This window comes from Aristolochia californica, unplaced genomic scaffold (assembly GCF_029961685.1).
Source record: "Aristolochia californica isolate CCGP_79_NKW_82.1479 unplaced genomic scaffold, dmAriCali1.0.hap1 SCAF_6, whole genome shotgun sequence".
Lineage (NCBI taxonomy): Eukaryota > Viridiplantae > Streptophyta > Magnoliopsida > Piperales > Aristolochiaceae > Aristolochia > Aristolochia californica.
Window position 1 is genome coordinate 41,939,282 of NW_027182257.1, and position 18,067 is coordinate 41,957,348.

The following is an 18,067-nucleotide window of genomic DNA, read 5'->3' on the forward strand; positions in this document are numbered from 1 at the left end:
AGTTGCCTCAACATGGTCACATGTGCCCAATCTAATGAAATCCTTAAAGAATTACTACTAGTAGTTAAATTAAAGTAAGTGCTAACAAGGAAGAATAAACTTTAGGGTTTCCAGGAGCTTCTTTCCCCAAGTAATTAAAAGAGATGTAAATATTCTACTGTGGCATGTGGACAGCTCAAAGTACACTAAAGCACTTGTTTCATATTACCTTTGGGTGTTCAAGAAGTAGAATAAGAAGCTTTCAACTTTCTCTCAGAATAGCTACATTCCGTCTGTAAGAAAAAGTGGGTAGAGAAAGAAACAGCTTCTGAAGGCACGAAGACAAACCTCTCAAGATCCCCACTCACCGTCTGTAGTTTCCGAATGAGACTTAGAGAGCTCCCGTGAGCCTATCTGAAACCGACGTTCTGCCGGTACAACTATCACAAAAGCTGATTTGATCATTAATCTACAGGTTAGAAAGGATATTGATTTTACAAGGCAGCCATATTTAATTGGAGACAAGGCTTAAAACTATGGCCCAACACCAACATGAACTCATCTTCGTGATCTTCCTGGGAGGGCAAGGCGGCCGCTTCTTCTCTGAAAGGCAAGAAAGCATATCACGTTTCTAACAGGTCCATGATCTGCCACCACAGGGTGGGATGACATTGTGGGCCTATCTAGTTTTCTTATCTCTCCTGTTATCTTCTTCTTCACTTGACCTGCCGGGAAAAACTCCAAAACACTCCCACATGGGTGTCGTAGTCTCTCGCTCTTGGTTTCATGAACCTGCATTCTCCTTCTTACCAACTACTGTTTCTTAGTATTGGAGAAAAGAGAGAATTAAAAAGTCCCCATCAGAGCCCCTTCCATATCCAAGCCTCCTCCCCATCATTCCAGATTCAACGCCTTCGACCCTAGCAACCTCGCTCAAGAAATCCGAATCTCGATCCCACAATGTGAAAAAAAAAATCGTGTAATTTATTTTAAAATTCGTATTCTCTTTTTTTCTCCGTCTCTCGGGAATCATCTCTCTCTCTCTCTCTCTCTCGCGGTCAGCTGTCCTATGACAAGAATTTCTCGTTCCAAGTCTGGTAAAGTTTCCAGGTTGGAGGCATCTGCCAAGCAAGGGGAGGAGGAGGAAGTCGGGGAGGGTTTGGATGAGTTGTTTAGGGACCCCATTTCGTCCCCGTTTCTTGGTAGTGATGGAGGAGATTGTGAGGGGATGGGGAGCGGAGGGGAGCGTGACGAGGAGCGCGGCCACCATCAGCAGAACCAGTTTCCGGTGGTGGAAATTCTCGTGGCGGCTCTCAGGAAGTCTTTGTTGACATGCGCGGTGGATACAGAGGATATGTGCTGCATGGATATCGGATGGCCGACTGATGTGAGGCATGTCTCGCACGTTACGTTCGATCGGTTCAATGGGTTCCTTGGCTTGCCCGTTGAATTCGAGCCGGAAGTCCCCAGGAGAGTTCTTAGTGCCAGGTGAGAATTTCACCTTCTTGCGGAAATTGTTTCTTTAGTTGTGGCTTAATTTGGTTTTTGAATTCACCGAATTTGAAGAAGTTGGGCTGATCTTTGCCCAGATTTCTGAAATTCCAAAACTTTGGGTAACTTTCTTGCCGGGAGAGATATGCTTTTAATGCTTAACTTTTAAATGCAAACAAATCTACAGTTGGAAAAAAAAAATTATAATCCATCCACTCTTTTCGTCTATATCTGGAAACTTTAATGATTCAACAAGGTGGTAGATCTTTAACTTTTCAAATTTACGAGCAAACTCTTTTATTCGAGTTCTTCTTCTGGGTAATCGCGATCTGAACTGTTTGGCTGAAGCTTTTTATGCAATACAATAGCTATTCACAAACTGAGTTGGCTTTCATTTTTATCTCTTTTTTATGAATATGGGTTATTCAGAAGAAGTCCCTTGCTTAACTGTTTATTTACCCAGTTCTGTGCATTACCGAATTAGCTGATCTAGAAGAAGAACACACTTTGCCTGCGTTTGGCTTTCTAATTGTTTATTGAATCATGAAGTTTTGTAGTTTTTTTTATATTTTTGTATCGAAAAGATGAAGGTTTTCTTCAATTCCTGACTGTGGGATAAAAAGAAAACTCTTCTCTGTGCAGTGCGAATTTGTTTGGGGTTTCTGCAGAGTCTATGCAGTGTTCCTATGACCAAGGAGGGAACAGTGTCCCAACAATCCTTCTCTTGATGCAGAGGCACCTGTATTCACAAGGAGGGCTTCAAGTATGTTTAATATCGTCTTCTTCTCCAAACGATACATGCTTTCCAGTATTTTGTACAGATAGTTCTTCATCTAGACCTTATATTTTGGTTTTCCCACCTCTTGTTGGTTGAAGGCAGAAGGGATATTTAGAATCAATGCAGAGAATAGCCAAGAGCAATATCTCAGAGACCAGCTAAACAATGGCATTGTACCACATGGAGTTGATAAGCATTGTCTGGCAGGCTTGATAAAGGTATTAGCCAGAAATTCTGTTCTGTGAAACTTGGCATTCAGAATGCGGAATTTGTTCTCATTTTGATTACTTGAAATTTTTGTTTTATAGGCCTGGTTCAGAGAGCTTCCTAGGGGCGTGCTTGATTCTCTCACACCAGAGCAGGTTATGCACTGCAATACAGAGGAAGATTGCTCTGAGCTTGTCAAGACCCTACCACCAACTGAAGCAGCATTGCTGGACTGGGCCATCAATCTGATGGCAGACGTGGTGCAATACGAAAATCTGAACAAGATGAATGCTCGTAACATTGCTATGGTTTTTGCTCCCAACATGACTCAGGTCAGTGAAGCATTAATGTACATGAAGAGTATTTAGTTTTTGTATTGATTGGTAGATCCACCGTTGTTATTGATGAATCCGTGCATTAACTTTCCTTTTTTTCGTTGCAGATGGCAGACCCCTTGACAGCATTAATTCATGCAGTACAAGTGATGAATTTTCTCAAGACCCTCATCATAAAAACTCTGCGAGAAAGGGAGGAATCAGCTGCAGAAGTGGGAAAAATGCCCTCCTGTTCAGAATCTCCGAGCGAGAAGGATAGGCTAAGTTTAGGCAAAATTTTGAGCTTCAGTGAGAGATCAGAGAGCGAAGCAGGGGATAGTTTTCGGAGCTTTGAATTAAAAAGCGAGTGCGACGAGGAGCTTGAGCTCATTTGCAGCTCTGGTTCACCTGCAAAGCATGAGACACGGCGTGTAGATGGTGCAGCCTGTGGAAGCGGGGATGTTGAAGGGTTTCTGAATAGGCTGAGGTTGAGAAAAAGTATGAAGAAACTCTGCAGTCACCCTGTGTTCCAGTTGAGTAAGCCCCTTAGTAAGAAATCCGGTGGGAATCTTGGCATTGTAAATTCTGAAGGTGGAGCAGAAGCTTGGACATAAACTCTCTTTCTCTCTCTCTCCTCCCTCTCGTTCTCCGTGGCTTAGGTTCATAGAAATCTCTGTTTGTAGTGAAAAGGAATTGTGTGGTTGAATTGTAGACTTTAGCGTGTGGTTGTATAATCTGTTGCTGGAAAAGACAAGAAGCTCATCAATGGTGGGACAAGAACGACAGTGTTGAAGCAAATGGACACTAGTCGCTCCAGGACCAACTCCAACCCATCTTGCAGAAAATTTTATCTGGCTATACAGGAACGATTTTTATTCCATTTCGTTACCATCCAGAGAGTTCATGCCCCTGTGCCTCTTGGTCGATACCACCGACAGTCAATAGGGGACGATATCAATCGCTGAAAATCCAGCTCAGCCATCGTCTTGAACGATCTGGCAAAAGAAACAGGGTGAAGTAAATGGTACCTAACCAGAACTTGATCTCATTTAGCTGGTTGTGAATGAAACTAGGTCCATTATGAGATCCATGTCTGCACTCCATTATGAAAATTTTATCTAGTTGAAATTTACTTTCTTAAGGCTGTGTTTGGAACAAAAAAAAAAAAAAGTGGAGAGAAAAGAAAAGGAAGAAAAAGAGAAAAAGAAAGAGAAAAAAAAATTGATTTTCCCTTGTTGTGATGCCCACGGAAAATGGGAAAAAATATAGTTTCTCTTATTTGGATAGACGTAAAAAATAAAAATAAAAAGAACATTAGTAAATTTTAAATTTTTATGATTAAAATTTTCTCTCAAGTTTCTATTTTTTTATTTCTCCCCAATTTTATTACTTTGTAAAAAAAAAATTATTGACTAAGAGAAAAAGTGATTTTCTCTCTTATTTTATTTTCTCAATAATTCAACAGAAAATAACTTTATCTCACCTTTTCCATTACCCCTGAAATGTCTTCCAGCTTAAAGATAGGTTCCTTGCCCATGGTGCAGTCAATCAGAACAATCAATGTTAGCATATCACAAATAGAAACACCCAGAGATCTAAAAGTCAGTGTTTGATCTCATCTCCAATCAAATTTTTGGCCTCTTCAGGTCATCCTTTACAACAAGTGGAAACAGTTGCGATTTGTTATTACATACAAAAGGACACCTCACTCATTCCTCAAAACAATAAAAAAAAAAAAAAAACCATCATCAAATTCCTAATCTCTCCGAGCAATCACAATCCTCACCAAATCCAACATGCAAACATGGTTGAACACACAAGATACCAAATAATAAAATAAAAAAATTTAACCCAAATGTATATTCCTTAGCTGTACAGAGTAGTGCCTTTAGCTCTTCAACAGTTTGCATTGACTTCGCCTTTCATGACTTGCTGAGGCACTTTAACGAGCCCTACAATCTTACAAAAATCTTCTCCTTCACACCAAAGGTAACCTGAAATAGAAATATAGTATAAGAAGGTATCAACCAACTCTAATGGAAAGACTATTGGTATAAAGGAAACAGAAACAATTAGCAAGAAAAGAGATGATTTGCAACTAAAACATCAAATACTACAAACATCATGTCTAGATGCTCCCATGTTAGAACCTTTGCCAGGAAGTCCTTTCCGACTGTTCTACTGAATATGATTCTATGAAAATGACATGCTTCAATTTCCAAGTTCATTCTCAAGAAGAAGATGCCATAAAACCCCCAACACCTTTTCAGATTTTCCTTCTAAGATATCAAGCTTTGAGTTTCCATTACCCCTGAAATTTCCTCCAGCTTAAAGATAGGTTGGGTAATGTCAAAGCTTCATTTTTAAGAGTTTTTAGTTCAGTTCTGGCACATCAGAGATACATCTAAGGATCGAATTATCTCATGTCTAACTGAATATGCCACTGCATTAGAAAATAATAGCTATAAGTCAAGGAGCAAGCCAAGGGTGAGCTCGTGACACATTTAAATCAAGGGGGCGTCCACACTAAGCATGGTAATGAAGCTGTTAAATTGGGCTCCATAAAACCAAACCTGCCATAAGAGAGGTTTACCATCTTAATCCAAGGCCCTGCCCTGTTCCATGACCCCAGAACCTGACCTCCCCCCTTGTACCCACATTCATAAATCATGTATAGGACTAACAGGGAAGAGACACAATTACAGATGCTGAAGGTGTATGTTCAGGTCAGGGATGGCAGTGGGGTGAAGGGAGAGCTAGTCCTGTCAGTTATGTGGAGACAGGTACGCCCACCCCACACCCGTGTTGCTGCCTTCCCTTGTAGTGTAGGTTTTCTAAGATCCAAAACCTGTGTAGCAGATCACCTCCAATGACAGCCTGCCCTGCCCAATGACTCAAGAAATGACCCGGTGAACTTAGTGAAATCCTACAAAATCCCATTTTAAATCTTGCTCAAAGATGTGTACAAGGTCATATTCATGTTTAGTAAAGATAAAAAAAATCCTGCATTATGATGGAAACACGATACCCTATGACTTCATGAAACCAACCAAGTTTCTAACAGCTCCAGCTCACTTTTTCTCAAATAAAAACTTTTCATCTTTCTAATTCTAACTGTGTTGAATTATGCAGAAAAAGAGAAGTGGGACAGATTAGGGTTTGCAGACCTCTCTTCCCTATTTATAACTTAAACAATATAAAAAATTACATCTATGTCCTTGTAGCCCGTAAAACCTAGGAATCTAGTTTCTAAGGGAAAACACTTTTTTTCTGAAAAAAATAAACAAAACCTAATTATACCTTCCAACACTCCACCACAAGCTAGAGCATATAACTTCTGCTTGTTGCAAAATTTATCTTACACTCCTCATAAACATAAAAATAAAATATAAATTTGGTCTTGAACATTTTAGGTCTTCAAAAAAATGTGGTCCATGTAGCTTTTGTGATCTTCGACTTTTGAGCTGGCATTTTGGTTTCAAACTTTTAATCGTCAATCTTCAATCTTCTTTTATCTTCAATGCCTTTGACTACAAACTTTTCATCTTCTATTCTCTTCTGATGTCCTATGAAAACTTGATACTGGTTACAATTCAATAACTTTTACCACAACTCATGAAATTCTTCATTGCAAGGTTCACAAAAAACCTCTTTTTTTGTACTTTAACTTTACTTCTCCCCCTCAAACTGAGGATGACTCTTTCTTCTTCCAAGAGGCCCAGCTTGCTCATAAATAATGTGAGAGAAAAAAACCAGGCTTTATACACTTGTCAAAAAATAGGTCTCAGTCGGAAACCTCTGATCGAACCAACCTATTTTGAAGGACATTAGAAAGAGAATCTACTTACATTTAAGGGTAGCTCAAAAGTTCACCACTCGAGTGAAGAATAAACTAACTTGACTTGACTCAAGTCAAATGTTGGACACATTTGCAAGTAGCGGTCTGAAGTGATGAAAAAACATGACTAATTGAAGAAATTATAGAGGTTTCACAACAACTCAAAGATGTAAGCAAAGGCAGCAACACTCTAACTTCCAATAGAAATTTCAAAGATAAAAGAAGAAGGCGCTCATCAAATTCCATGGCAGCAGCACTCATAACTTCTATTAGAAACTTCAGAAATATGGAGGCAGACACCAAATTCCACATGACCAGTTTGTGTGCAAGAATATAACTAATCCAAAAGGCACAATGATAGAAGACATCAAGGGTGGAGCTCCAAAAATAACCATCAAAACCTTGAAAAACAATATTGACCACAAAAGAAACCAGAAATTCAAAAGAACATGACCATACAATTAAACAATAGGTAAATAAGGAATATAAAATTTTTGGTAAGAGAATCATTGACCTGTTTTTCATAATAGTGCTGGAGTGCTGGAGTGCTGGAATGCTGGAGTAACTTTGAATAGCTATTTCAGCTGCTTTGCATAGTGCAAGGAGGTGTGATATCTTCTACAGACCTTAAGGTTTTGGTAATCTATTCAAAAGCCCCACAATTTGTAACCGATAATAACATCCAAAACCACCAATCTCTTACAATTCTGAGCAATGGCAAGGGGGGTAACATCCGAAACATTTAGCAGCCATGGAAAGTTTAATTCCCTAAGGCAATAGACAAAAGCAATTGCTAGACTACCAATGTCGGTGACTTTGGGCCCACATTTGGCTAACTTTAGTTCTTTTATGCATGACATGTGCTGCAGTGAATTTTCAGTTGCCATTGCTTCAAGGGCTTGATCCAACATCTCAATCTGATCATCAGCAGCCACTGAAGAATCTGTCATGATATGTTTTGATTTCTGCAATGTTGACCAAAATACCCTTGGATGTATTTTCTGACGTAAAGATAGTAAGGTTCCCCCTAGTCTAGGGCAATAGTATGATCTATTGGGGTCAAGTGTTGATTAGTAAGGATGAAACTCCTCCGGAGAATGTCTTTGCTAGAGTTCTGAGGGCAGAGAATGCAGTGGTTTCAGCCCATGATGCATCAGGTATCAACAGTAGCTCCACCCAATCTTCCAAAGTTCCGCCAAGGGGGTGGGAGTGGCGAGGGGTGGCAGGGCTGGGAATTGAAAAAGATGAGGACAAGAGCAAGGGGGAGATCTAAGGCCTAGGCATAGAGTGCACCTTGGACAGAACAATCACTCTTCTGAAGATGGGAATCATGTTTGAGTCAATCAAGCAAAGCAAGATGGTAGCGGCTAATCTGCCTCAGGGGTTGATACACAGATGGTGAAAGTTACTAACAAAGACTATCATAAGCTCCAACAGCAGGTGCACAGGTATCAGCATAATGGTGCGCCTCTGGCTCATCCAGATTTTTGTCATTTATTCTTCTTCATCCAGTTGTTGAATTATAGATTTCGGTGCCTCTCATCATATGACTCAAGTGAGTTTTCCTCTTGTAGTTCTGCTAGATTAGCCGATGGTTTTGACTCCAAAGTGTTAGATACAGCAATTTTTTTCTACAACAACTCGTCTCTTTCCTCTGTCACTCTGTGTCCAAGTTTTTTTGTTATCCTTTAATAAATTAACTGAACTACTTGGTTGTTCTCTAACATTTTATCCTTTGTGTGAGTCTTCTAGGATCGCCACATGAATCAGTAATCGGTATAGTGTATGAAAGGAATGCACATACTATCTTGTTGGAGTAGTCAACCAAAGTTTCACTGCATTACAATCTTTTGTATCTACATCAATGGCATCTTTAGCTTGGTCATCTATCACTAAAGAAACTGCATTAGTTGGTTCTTTCATTAATTCTTGTAGCCCTGTTACGTTGTGAAGCTTGTGTGGAATACACCATAGGACAATTTTTCCACCTAGAGTGAATAACAAGATTTCAAATCCCTTTAGTGTAGTTTAGTTTATGTCAACATCAGTGTATTTGGTTTTCAATATTATATTTCCTTTGTTGATGTTCATTGATGACCATAATCACATCTGATTATTCAAAAATTGCTGTAGTGACAGAGAAGTTGAGTTTGGTGCCAACAATTGTGTACTTCATTTTGATAATGCCCTTGAGTATATGAGTAAAAAGTGTGTTCACTTTTGTTCCTCCCATGGCATACTCCACCAACGTTTATGTATATATACTCTACGACAAAATGAATTAGCGGAAAGAAATAATACACATTTAATTGATGTTATAGGAGCTTGTCTTTAGAAAAAGAGAATTGCAAAAAGATTCATGGAGAGATACGAGGCCAAGTTGTGATGGAAGTCCTGAAACCATGTTTGTCCTCATTCTATCTTCAGCATCATGTATGCTGATGCACTTTTTTGTTTACTGTCTTAGCCTATCTGTTGATAAATTTATCCCCTCAGATCAATCAAGTCTGCCTTGTTACTATTGTGTTCAAATAAAGGTGTTGGTGTTTTGACCCTTTCACAAGGAAAGTCATATATCCATTAAATTGACCTTCTCAGAGGGTGTCCATTACTTTTCTCTATCTAGTCGGTTCTTTCTTCAATTCTTCTTGTTCCAGTAGTTAATGTGCCACCCTCATCCACTGAGACACACAAATCATTGCAATATAGGTGATAGAAGACAAGAAGAGTGACAAAAAGACCTTCCAATTACCCCACCAAAGTCATTGGCTTATGATGGAGATCACACCAGTGGTTTCTCTTTAGATCTAGACCTACCTATTGCATTGAGAGAAGTGGTACCGTCTTCTACTCTTTATCTTATATCGAATTTTTTTTCTTTTGATCATTTATCACCTTCATACCATTCTTTTGGGTTTTCAAAGCCAGTGCCTCCATGGAAAATCCAAAGTGGAAACATGCTATGAACGAGGGGATGCAAGTTTTGCAATCTCAAAATACTTGAGTACTATGTGATCCATCTTGGTAGAGATGTCAATAGTTCTTCACCATCAAGTATCATCTAAATGGGTCAATTAAATTATTCAAAGTGCCCAAAGGGTACACTAAACTTACAGTCTTGATTACTTTGAGATTTTTTCTCTATTGCTAGGTAGAGCTCCATTTAGATTTCAATCTCCATTGTTATGAACAAGGGGTGATTTAACATCATCCAGATGTCAAGAATGTCTCTCTAAATGGAGATATTGTAGAAAAGTATACATGGAACAGCCACTGGGGCTTATAGCTCAAGGGGAGATAGGCAAAGCCTGCAAGTAGAAGAAAACTACTTATTGGTTGGAATAGGGTCCAATGTGTGGTATAACAAGTTCGGTAATTTTTTATGGACTTTGGTTTAAAAAAAAAAAAAACCATTCAAATGATTTTGTATTTGAATGAGGAATACCAACATGATGATATTAATTGTCCAAGCAGGTAACACTGTTATTTCAAGGAGTTGCCTGCACGAATTGAAGAATTAAAATATACATGAAGAACTTATAAATATTTGAAGAAGTTTTTCCGATTAAATATTTAGGACAACTTAAGTACTTTCTTAGTATTGAGGTTGCAAAGAACAAGTTTTTTTTTTTTTTTGGGAAGGGGGGGCACTGATGGTTCACTGATGGTTCTCTTAAAGAACATATATCACTTATATGTTATCAAACACAAAGGTTATTTGGTGAAAAATTAATAAACAATCCAAATGGAAGCTAATGTGGACCTACATGGCAAACAAATTCCTATGGTGAAAGATAAGACTTAGTACCATAGACTTATTGGGAAGCTAATATATCCAACAATCACTCAATCTGATATCTCTTATGCAATAGTGGTGAGTCAATTTATGAAAAATCCAAAAAAAAATCATCTTGACACACTATACAGGCTGTTGAAATGCTTCAAAGGGAGCACCACTTCTCCAGGGAAAGCTTTGCTACATAAAACACATGATCACCTTGACATGGTAGGTTTCTCTAGTGTACTATGTAGAGTCGAGGGTTGATAGGAGCTCAAGAAGTTGTTATTGCACATCTTAGGTGGCAACCTTGTTAATGGACAATGTCAATGTCGAAGCAAAATATATAAAGTCATGGTTCATATACCTTGTGACTTAATATGGGTGAAGACTTTGGTTGCTGAAGTTAGGCTAAGTGATTGGTTATAACAATTAATGTTATTTTCATTGTTAGTAACTTAGTATTCCTTGAAAAGAACAAAATACATTGAAGTGGATTGTCATTTTAATTGAGACGTTATAAGCAGAGCTATTACTACTTGATATGTGAAGTTTGAGGATCAACTTGGTGAGGTGTTGAATAAAGAACTGAATAAGCACGAGTTTCACAATTTTTTTAACAAACTAGGCTCATGTAGAATATATGCCCAAGCTTGAGAGAGAAAATCAAAAAGCAGTCTATTAAGGTAATTACATCATTAGTTCTAGCTTTAAACTAAAGTAGGATTTTAAGTTTGCTGCAATATCAAGGATGTACTTGTCAAGTTTAAACATTAATTAAATTAAAAAAAAGGATTAGGGATCAATCTGGTCCCTATCCATCTTATCACAAAACATCAGTCCTCAATTCTTCATTCTCTTTAACTCTCTCAACTTTCTCTCATACTTTACACCTTAATCACTTTAAACAATTTCAAAGTAATAAGTCTGACTCTATTTCAACCATATACCAAATATTATCACTTTTAAACATAGCCAAATATTAATACTTTTAAAGAGTTGCAACGTTTATAAAATTGCTATCTTCTTCATTGTACTCATTAGTATGCTAATTTTCCATTTCATCCTAAATAACTAATAAAAAAGAAAAAGATCAATTTCAGATCATTAATGAATGAATGAATGGAGAAAGATGTGAGAGAGAAAAACAATTGTTAACTGGGATAATCAACACGTAGGCACATTTGACTCCACATTCCTTCTTTTTACATTTATGTAGTATATACTTACTATTTGACTCAGTTCAATAAAAACATTTACAATTTGATGCATAGCAGATTTAGTTTTGCAACAGCTCTTCTCATGTGGGATCTCCAACATGTCCAATATCTAGTCATATTCAGCTAAGAATGCCCATTGGCAGGTTTCAATTGAGTTGACAGGCCGTGATGGTATGCAAAAATGCAAGCCAAAAACTTTGTTAAGTTGGGTCCAAGGCCCATCCCAAAATGACTAGCCAACTTAGGAAACCTCTTTCCTAACTATTAATCCAAGTGGGACTATTCCTTAACACTCCCCCCTCACAGGTAGGCCATCTTTTGTGGCTCTACAAGTGGATAGTTTTAGGTGTAGGTCCTCTTTTTGTGGCTCTACATGTGGATAGTTTAGGTGTAGGTCCTCTTTTTGTGGCTCTACAAGTAGATAGTTTAGGTGTAGGCCCTCTTTTGTGGCTCTACAAGTGGATAGTTTAGGTGTAGGCCCACATATGAGTATTTGCTCTGATACCATGTTAAGTTGGGTCCAAGGCCCATCCCAAACTGACTAGCCAACTTAGGAGACCTCTTTCCTATCTAATAAACTCAAGATTTTTGTACTCATTAATCCATGTGGGACTATTCCTTAACAAACTTAATCCATCATGAATAGAGAGTGGATCCAACTAAGTTGAAATTTGCCATTCCTAACCTGGCTTGCTTCTTTAGACAATGAAGGAGTCAAATATAAAAAGAAATCAAAGACAGGCAGTTGCAAACGAAGAAAACCACAAAAAATAAAACAATAAACTGATGCAATGCCTCAGTCTCAGTATTTAAATCAGGGAAATCATGAAACCTCCAGTTGCTTCCCTTAATTTTGATAATCTTGAACCAATGTTTCTCTCATTTATTTTGAAAGAATGATAAGTCCAACATTTTATCCAAAATATACAATGTAATTGCACATAACTAGAAGCTTAGAACATTCTAAAAATCTCTGTCAAAGTCTCTGTAGTTCATAAATCCCAAGGAAATATAAATATCTTAATCTGTAATTTATTTTGCTCCAAATATAATAATAAAATGAAGACCATTCAAAAATAGTAGAAATACAACAGGAAGATTTAATTCAAGCACAAGATTTGACGAACATCAATCTTATATATGATCACAAGGGTGTAGCTGGAAGCTGCAGCAGGTATCAGATTGAATATGATAATGTATCTCTGTCCTGGTTAAAAAAAATACGGAGATAACATGAAATGAAGTAGTCTTTCCAAAAAAAATAAAAAAAAGGAAATATTTCACTGACCCAACCCAAACAAAAATGAAGTTAACTCTAGGAAAACAGTACAAGCAAGTAAAATAGATAATTAGTATAAATCATCACCTTGGAGATTGAAAATTGTGAAGACTCAAGGAACAGCAGTTTCTTTGCTTCTTATCTCTATTCTTCGTAATTCTTGTAGATGAGTAGCTATTTCCTGGATAAATTGAACCCCTTCATTTCCATTTCTAAGTGAATTTATAGTGTGTTCAAGGAACTCCCTGTCTGCCTCAAGGGTTAGTAGTCTCTCATTCAGACGTGAAATCTCTTTTTCAACAGAAGAAAAATCAGGTTCGCTGCATGCATCAGGGGAGAGCTTTCCATCATTGGCAACTAACAAATTTTCACCATTCACTGCAAGAGCTTCCTTATTGCAAGATCCACCATTTTCACCCACAACATCTTCTGTCTCGATCTGTTCTCCCTTAAATCCTTGAAGCTTAGCATTTTCGTCTTTTATGTCACAAAACCCTTTATCAAAATCAGACACACCACTATGAATCCCATGATTAGAGAAGAGATGAAGTTTCTTCTCTAACCTCTTCAAACATTTTAATATATACAACTTTTCGTCTTGAAAATCTAGTAAGGAGGTCTGTGAGATCTTATTTCCGTCAGAATCCCCATTCTCCTTTGCTGTATTCTCGATAAGAGTTGAGTTAGAAGGACATATAGTTTCATGACAACTGGTCATTGGTTCTAGTATTTTCTCTTCCGCAGAATCCTCCTCAAACCTCCTCCTATAACATTCAAGTTCTGCTTCAAGATCTTGCAACTCCTTATCCTTTTGGGCTAGGCACTCATTTGCTTTCTGCAGATCTTCCTGGTCATACTCAGCTTGTTCATCCATCATTCTTTGGTACTGCAGTGCTTCCATTTGCATTGCAGCTTTCTCCTCCTGGAGTCGGTTGATCATTGCCATTGCCTGATTGGCTGCAATTGCAGAGGCACTTCTCTCTTCTTCCAGTTCTTTGTATAAAACTGCCATGGATTTGCGGTCCAGCTCAATTTGCCGTTTCAACCTATCCACAGCACTTTCTCCTTCAATATCACTCACAATGCTTCCATCCAAAGATTCAAAGCCTGACTCATTCCTCTCAATTGAAAGCCTCTTATACAGGGCTGAAGGTGCAGCAGTGCCAGAAGCTTCTGAGGTCTTGACATCATCAACAGATGCCTGCACTCTAGGGCTCATATCATTCCATGCAAGTTCAAAGCCACGAGAAGCAGAGATCTGTGACAGCAACATTTTCAACTCTTCCTGAATTCTTGCGGCATCTTTGCTAGTAATCAGCTCAGGGAGAGGATGATGATTTGCCTGATAACCAATAGCAAGCTTGTAAGCTTCATTTATATCTAATGAAGTTGCCCCTAACAGGATAGAACTATTGAGATTGTGATTTAACGGCAAAGCAGAGCTGTTTGAAGTGGGTCCATTCCCTGGCTTGAGGAATTCAATACTCTCCTTAACCGGCAAGCTTGTATCTTCACCAATTTCTGTCGTGTTTACTGCAGTACACCATGTAAAACAGTCAAGGAGAATTAAAATTGAAAAAGGCTAGGGAAATTGAAATTCAAAGGAAAAATTGACTCACATTTCTCTTCAGATACTTGTTCTGAAGATTGTAGTATATTGCCTGATGAAGCGCACCTTCCCTTAACCTGATCCCAGTTAAGTTCCTCCAGACCATGCCCAACAGCCAGATTTGACGTTAAAGTAGAACTACTAACTGGTGCACTCACATTAAGTTGCTCATCTGAAACTAAATCCGATGGCTCAGGATTGGGAGTTTGGTGGATCAGCTTCCCTGGAGCTAAATCAATACTTGGAACTTCAGGCAAAATATTCAGATCAGAGGGGCCAGAGTCAAGGTGTTCATTCTGAGCTAAAACGTCTTCTTTAAGATAATCAACTTCATGAATGAGAGTTCTGTCCTCATCGTCTGAAATTGGGTACTCCGATTCAGTATCAGATGAGATCTTGAGCTCAGTATACCCAATATGTGACAGCTGGTCAAAACCACTGCTCCTTAAAGATGAATCCAATAATTTTCCTGTTCTCTTGTTTGAAGTATCTTGGCGGGTCCAAGAATGCTCTTTCTCTATATCTGGTGTATGCTTTTCTTGCAAAGTTGCCTCCTTAATAACAAGCTCTGTCTGGACTGACTTATGGACAAAAGTTTTGCCAGAAAATGGACTGCTGCAACCTGAAAGGCGTCTGGGGCTGGAAGAATCAACTAAGTGATCTGCAACTAAATAGCCATCCTCAACAAGGAATTCAAGGTCCTGAACCACTGTACCACAAAACGATGGGCACACTTTAGGATTTTGTTTATTCTCTCTGACAGACGACAGGAAGCAAGGTTCACAAGTTCCATGTGCTTCAGCATGTTTTTCATGAATTCGACAGTAAACCAATGACGAAATCTCTGATTTGTGCGCTTCACAGATTAGATCATAATAGAATCCAGGTTTTTTGCCTCCAAAAATATGATCAAGTCTAGAGCACAATAAACAGGGGGTTTGCAATTGGCAGCAGCTTGCAAATTTTGTCACCAAATAAGAGAACATCCCGTCAAGGAACAAAAGAAACATTAGAAACCATTCAAAAGCAGCAGAAGCCAAAGCAGATGCCACCGTTCCGCATCCTTTCTGGTTTCTAATGGCTCCTTTAGGTGTCATGTCCGGAAGAACTGTTTCAGATACTTGGCTGATCCACAGACTCGGAAGCTAGAAATAGACCTGACCCCACATACACAAAAGAAACCCAAGCCACCAAAAGCAATGTATGTGATACAACACGATGAAAATTAATCCTGCAGAAATCAAGATACAAAGATTAGCAACTCGAGGAAGAAACTATACATTTTGACAGGATAAACAACAATTTTCTCAATGAAATTTGAAGTAGCTAGAAGAGGCTTTCAGCAGAGTCATCAGAACCGGATTACATAAGAAGATGAAACAAAATTACAATCTCTATCTCTATGTCTCTCTGCACACTGAACTAGCAAATTTCAAGAAAACGAAAACTAAGTTAAAGATCGATAAAACACCATAGATTTACTTAACAAGAAGTGAAACGAACACCAAAAAACCATAACAATCTAATGAATTTGAATCACATAGTACCCACTTGCTAATGAGCGAGTTGAAAAAACAACAACCATTCAAAGTTCTACATCTCTTCCACTCACAGTTAAAAAAACATAAAACAGCCAAAACAGTTAACGAGCAAAATGACATTTAAACGCAAATAATATGAAGGAAAAATGATACTTTTTGTTCGGAATAACCTACCATTATCAGCACCTCAACGACATGACAACAGCCCAATTCGAATCGATGATACACAAGAGAAGTAAACAAAAGCTTTTCAATCTGAAAAAAAAAAAAAAAAAAAAACACACCAAATCATGCGAATTCACGAACCAAAACATTGAAGGGAAAAAAAAGAAACATTCGAACAAATCTCACAACAACGACCACGCCTCCCCCTAGCGATAGAACAGTTAACCGATTCGAACATGAGAAAGACAAAATTAACCGACAGATTGCAATTGCCATCAAGATCGGCAACTCACCATTCAAAAAGCAGGCGGGGACAAACGAAAAGTCCGTTCCTCGCGCATTTTTTTCAGATGCCGACGACATACCGAAAGCCAAAAGCAGACTGAATCTCTTTTAATTTTAGTTTTTGGTAGTTTTCCCGGCAGAGTAAAAAACTAAAAACTGAAAAATGCGAAAAGGAAAAAAATACAAAAGTAGTAAAGTGTAAAAAGCCGAATTTTGCAGAAAGCGAACCGTGAAAATTCCACTGAAGGTTTTATTGTACCTTTTCTTCTGCAACAGCATGGTGAATCCACGATTTCAATGGGAGGATATGGGAGACGAAGGTGACAATGAATTTTTGTTTTTTTAAATTAATTAGAAAGGTAATTACGATGACAACCCAATGAAACTTCCTCGGATGGTCCAATACAGACTGCAGCTACAAACCGTCCCCGTTAGGCCGTTGCCGTTGTTTCATGGTTTGACCGTGTGGGGGATCTTACCATGAGACATATACCTAATGAGACTCACCTCTTCATGGTAAAATTTCCTCATCATTAAGCTTCTCATAAATAAAAAACACAATCCCATTTTAGGAAATAACCCATAAGTGAAAATTCCCTTACGAAGTTGAATCCTTTCTCATGTGGTGCAATTTGTTCCCGCATTTTTTTTCAACAATGATTTGTGTATATTGAAAGTGCACTTTCATATTATACACTTTCATGTAATGTTGGTCTAACGTTGATTACAGTGTTGCTTAAAAATATCATTCATGAGATGACTATCTCAACTATTCGATCATGATCAGATGGCTAACATAACCGTTTTTAGAATTTCACACTAAATGACTTTTTCATATTAGATGTGTCGTGTATATTATATATATTTATGTAAGGCTTTGGTGGTTTAGGTTGTTCATATCTTAGGTATGTTGGAAGATAAAAATTGCTTCAATTGCCCTCTCAAATGTACTTAGGTTTGCTTGTAATAGGCTCCCAAGACAATAGAAATGAGCTATATATTATCTTTCTTATTTTGTAATATAAAAAATTATTTTTTATTTTATGTTCCATTATTTGTTACGTTTCATCTGTTGGGTATGCTATTTTTTTGCATTGCCTTTTATGTCCAATTATTCATTTTAAAATAGAATTTTAGTACTTTTACAACAATTTTAAGTATGTATCTTTATATTTATAAAAGCTTGTTATAAACTTTACAATATTTAAAATTTAGGTTATAGATTTTATAATAAAATAAATAAATATTACAATTAAGTTATTTTACTTATTAATTTTTTTCTAGAATTAAATAGAGGGTAGTTGACTCAATCATTCAAAGAATGGTAGAAAATATAAGAATATATAATCAACATAAAGTTTATCTTGATTACTCAGGTTATTCAACCAAGTTGTGTGCACCCACACCAGCGTGATCAGAAAAACGTAAGTAATCATCTCAGATTAATCCGCATGAAGCTACATTTTTTCATATATCATGTATCTGCATGCATAAGATTTTTATTTTTATTTTGTGTTCGAAAGGAACCGTATCCAGACCAGACGTGGTACCATATTCTACTAAATAGATATTTGTATTATGAT

The 18,067-nt window shown here is 37.7% G+C and overlaps 2 protein-coding genes across 4 annotated transcripts; one reads left to right on the forward strand and one right to left on the reverse strand.

Annotated features, from left to right (window-relative positions):
* Positions 1-451: 451 nt before the first annotated feature.
* LOC137967122 (rho GTPase-activating protein 5-like) lies at positions 452-3,910 on the forward strand. Its single transcript, XM_068813571.1, has 5 exons — positions 452-1,467; positions 2,113-2,233; positions 2,347-2,466; positions 2,557-2,787; positions 2,898-3,910. The coding sequence occupies exons 1-5, from the start codon at positions 1,049-1,051 to the stop codon at positions 3,381-3,383; spliced, it is 1,377 nt and encodes a 458-aa protein (XP_068669672.1). The 5' UTR covers positions 452-1,048; the 3' UTR covers positions 3,384-3,910.
* A 479-nt stretch (positions 3,911-4,389) lies between these two features.
* LOC137967121 (probable myosin-binding protein 5) lies at positions 4,390-16,792 on the reverse strand. 3 transcript variants are annotated; one of them, XM_068813570.1, is made up of 4 exons: positions 16,744-16,792; positions 14,504-15,724; positions 12,972-14,417; positions 4,390-4,763 (listed from the first exon to the last, which is right to left on the reverse strand). In XM_068813570.1, exons 2-3 carry the CDS (start codon positions 15,588-15,590, stop codon positions 12,997-12,999), a joined length of 2,508 nt encoding a protein of 835 aa, XP_068669671.1. In that variant the 5' UTR covers positions 15,591-15,724; positions 16,744-16,792; the 3' UTR covers positions 4,390-4,763; positions 12,972-12,996. The 3 variants fall into 3 exon arrangements, with proteins under 3 accessions (XP_068669671.1, XP_068669669.1, XP_068669670.1); XM_068813568.1 differs by lacking the exon at positions 16,744-16,792 and adding an exon at positions 16,493-16,565; XM_068813569.1 differs by lacking the exon at positions 16,744-16,792 and adding an exon at positions 16,209-16,388.
* Between the last annotated feature and the right edge of the window lie 1,275 nt (positions 16,793-18,067).

What these genes read in the sequence shown, in the direction of transcription:
- LOC137967122 (XM_068813571.1), top strand. Translation starts at nt 1,049, where the DNA reads ATGACAAGAATTTCTCGTTCCAAGTCTGGTAAAGTTTCCAGGTTGGAG. An exon ending in AGGAGAGTTCTTAGTGCCAG is followed by an intron (nt 1,468 to 2,112) that starts GTGAGAATTTCA and finishes TTCTCTGTGCAG; the next exon opens with TGCGAATTTGTTTGGGGTTT. An exon ending in TTGCTCCCAACATGACTCAG is followed by an intron (nt 2,788 to 2,897) that starts GTCAGTGAAGCA and finishes TTTTCGTTGCAG; the next exon opens with ATGGCAGACCCCTTGACAGC.
- LOC137967121 (XM_068813570.1), bottom strand. Translation starts at nt 15,590, where the DNA reads ATGACACCTAAAGGAGCCATTAGAAACCAGAAAGGATGCGGAACGGTG. An exon ending in ACAAGTATCTGAAGAGAAAT is followed by an intron (nt 14,418 to 14,503) that starts GTGAGTCAATTT and finishes GGTGTACTGCAG; the next exon opens with TAAACACGACAGAAATTGGT.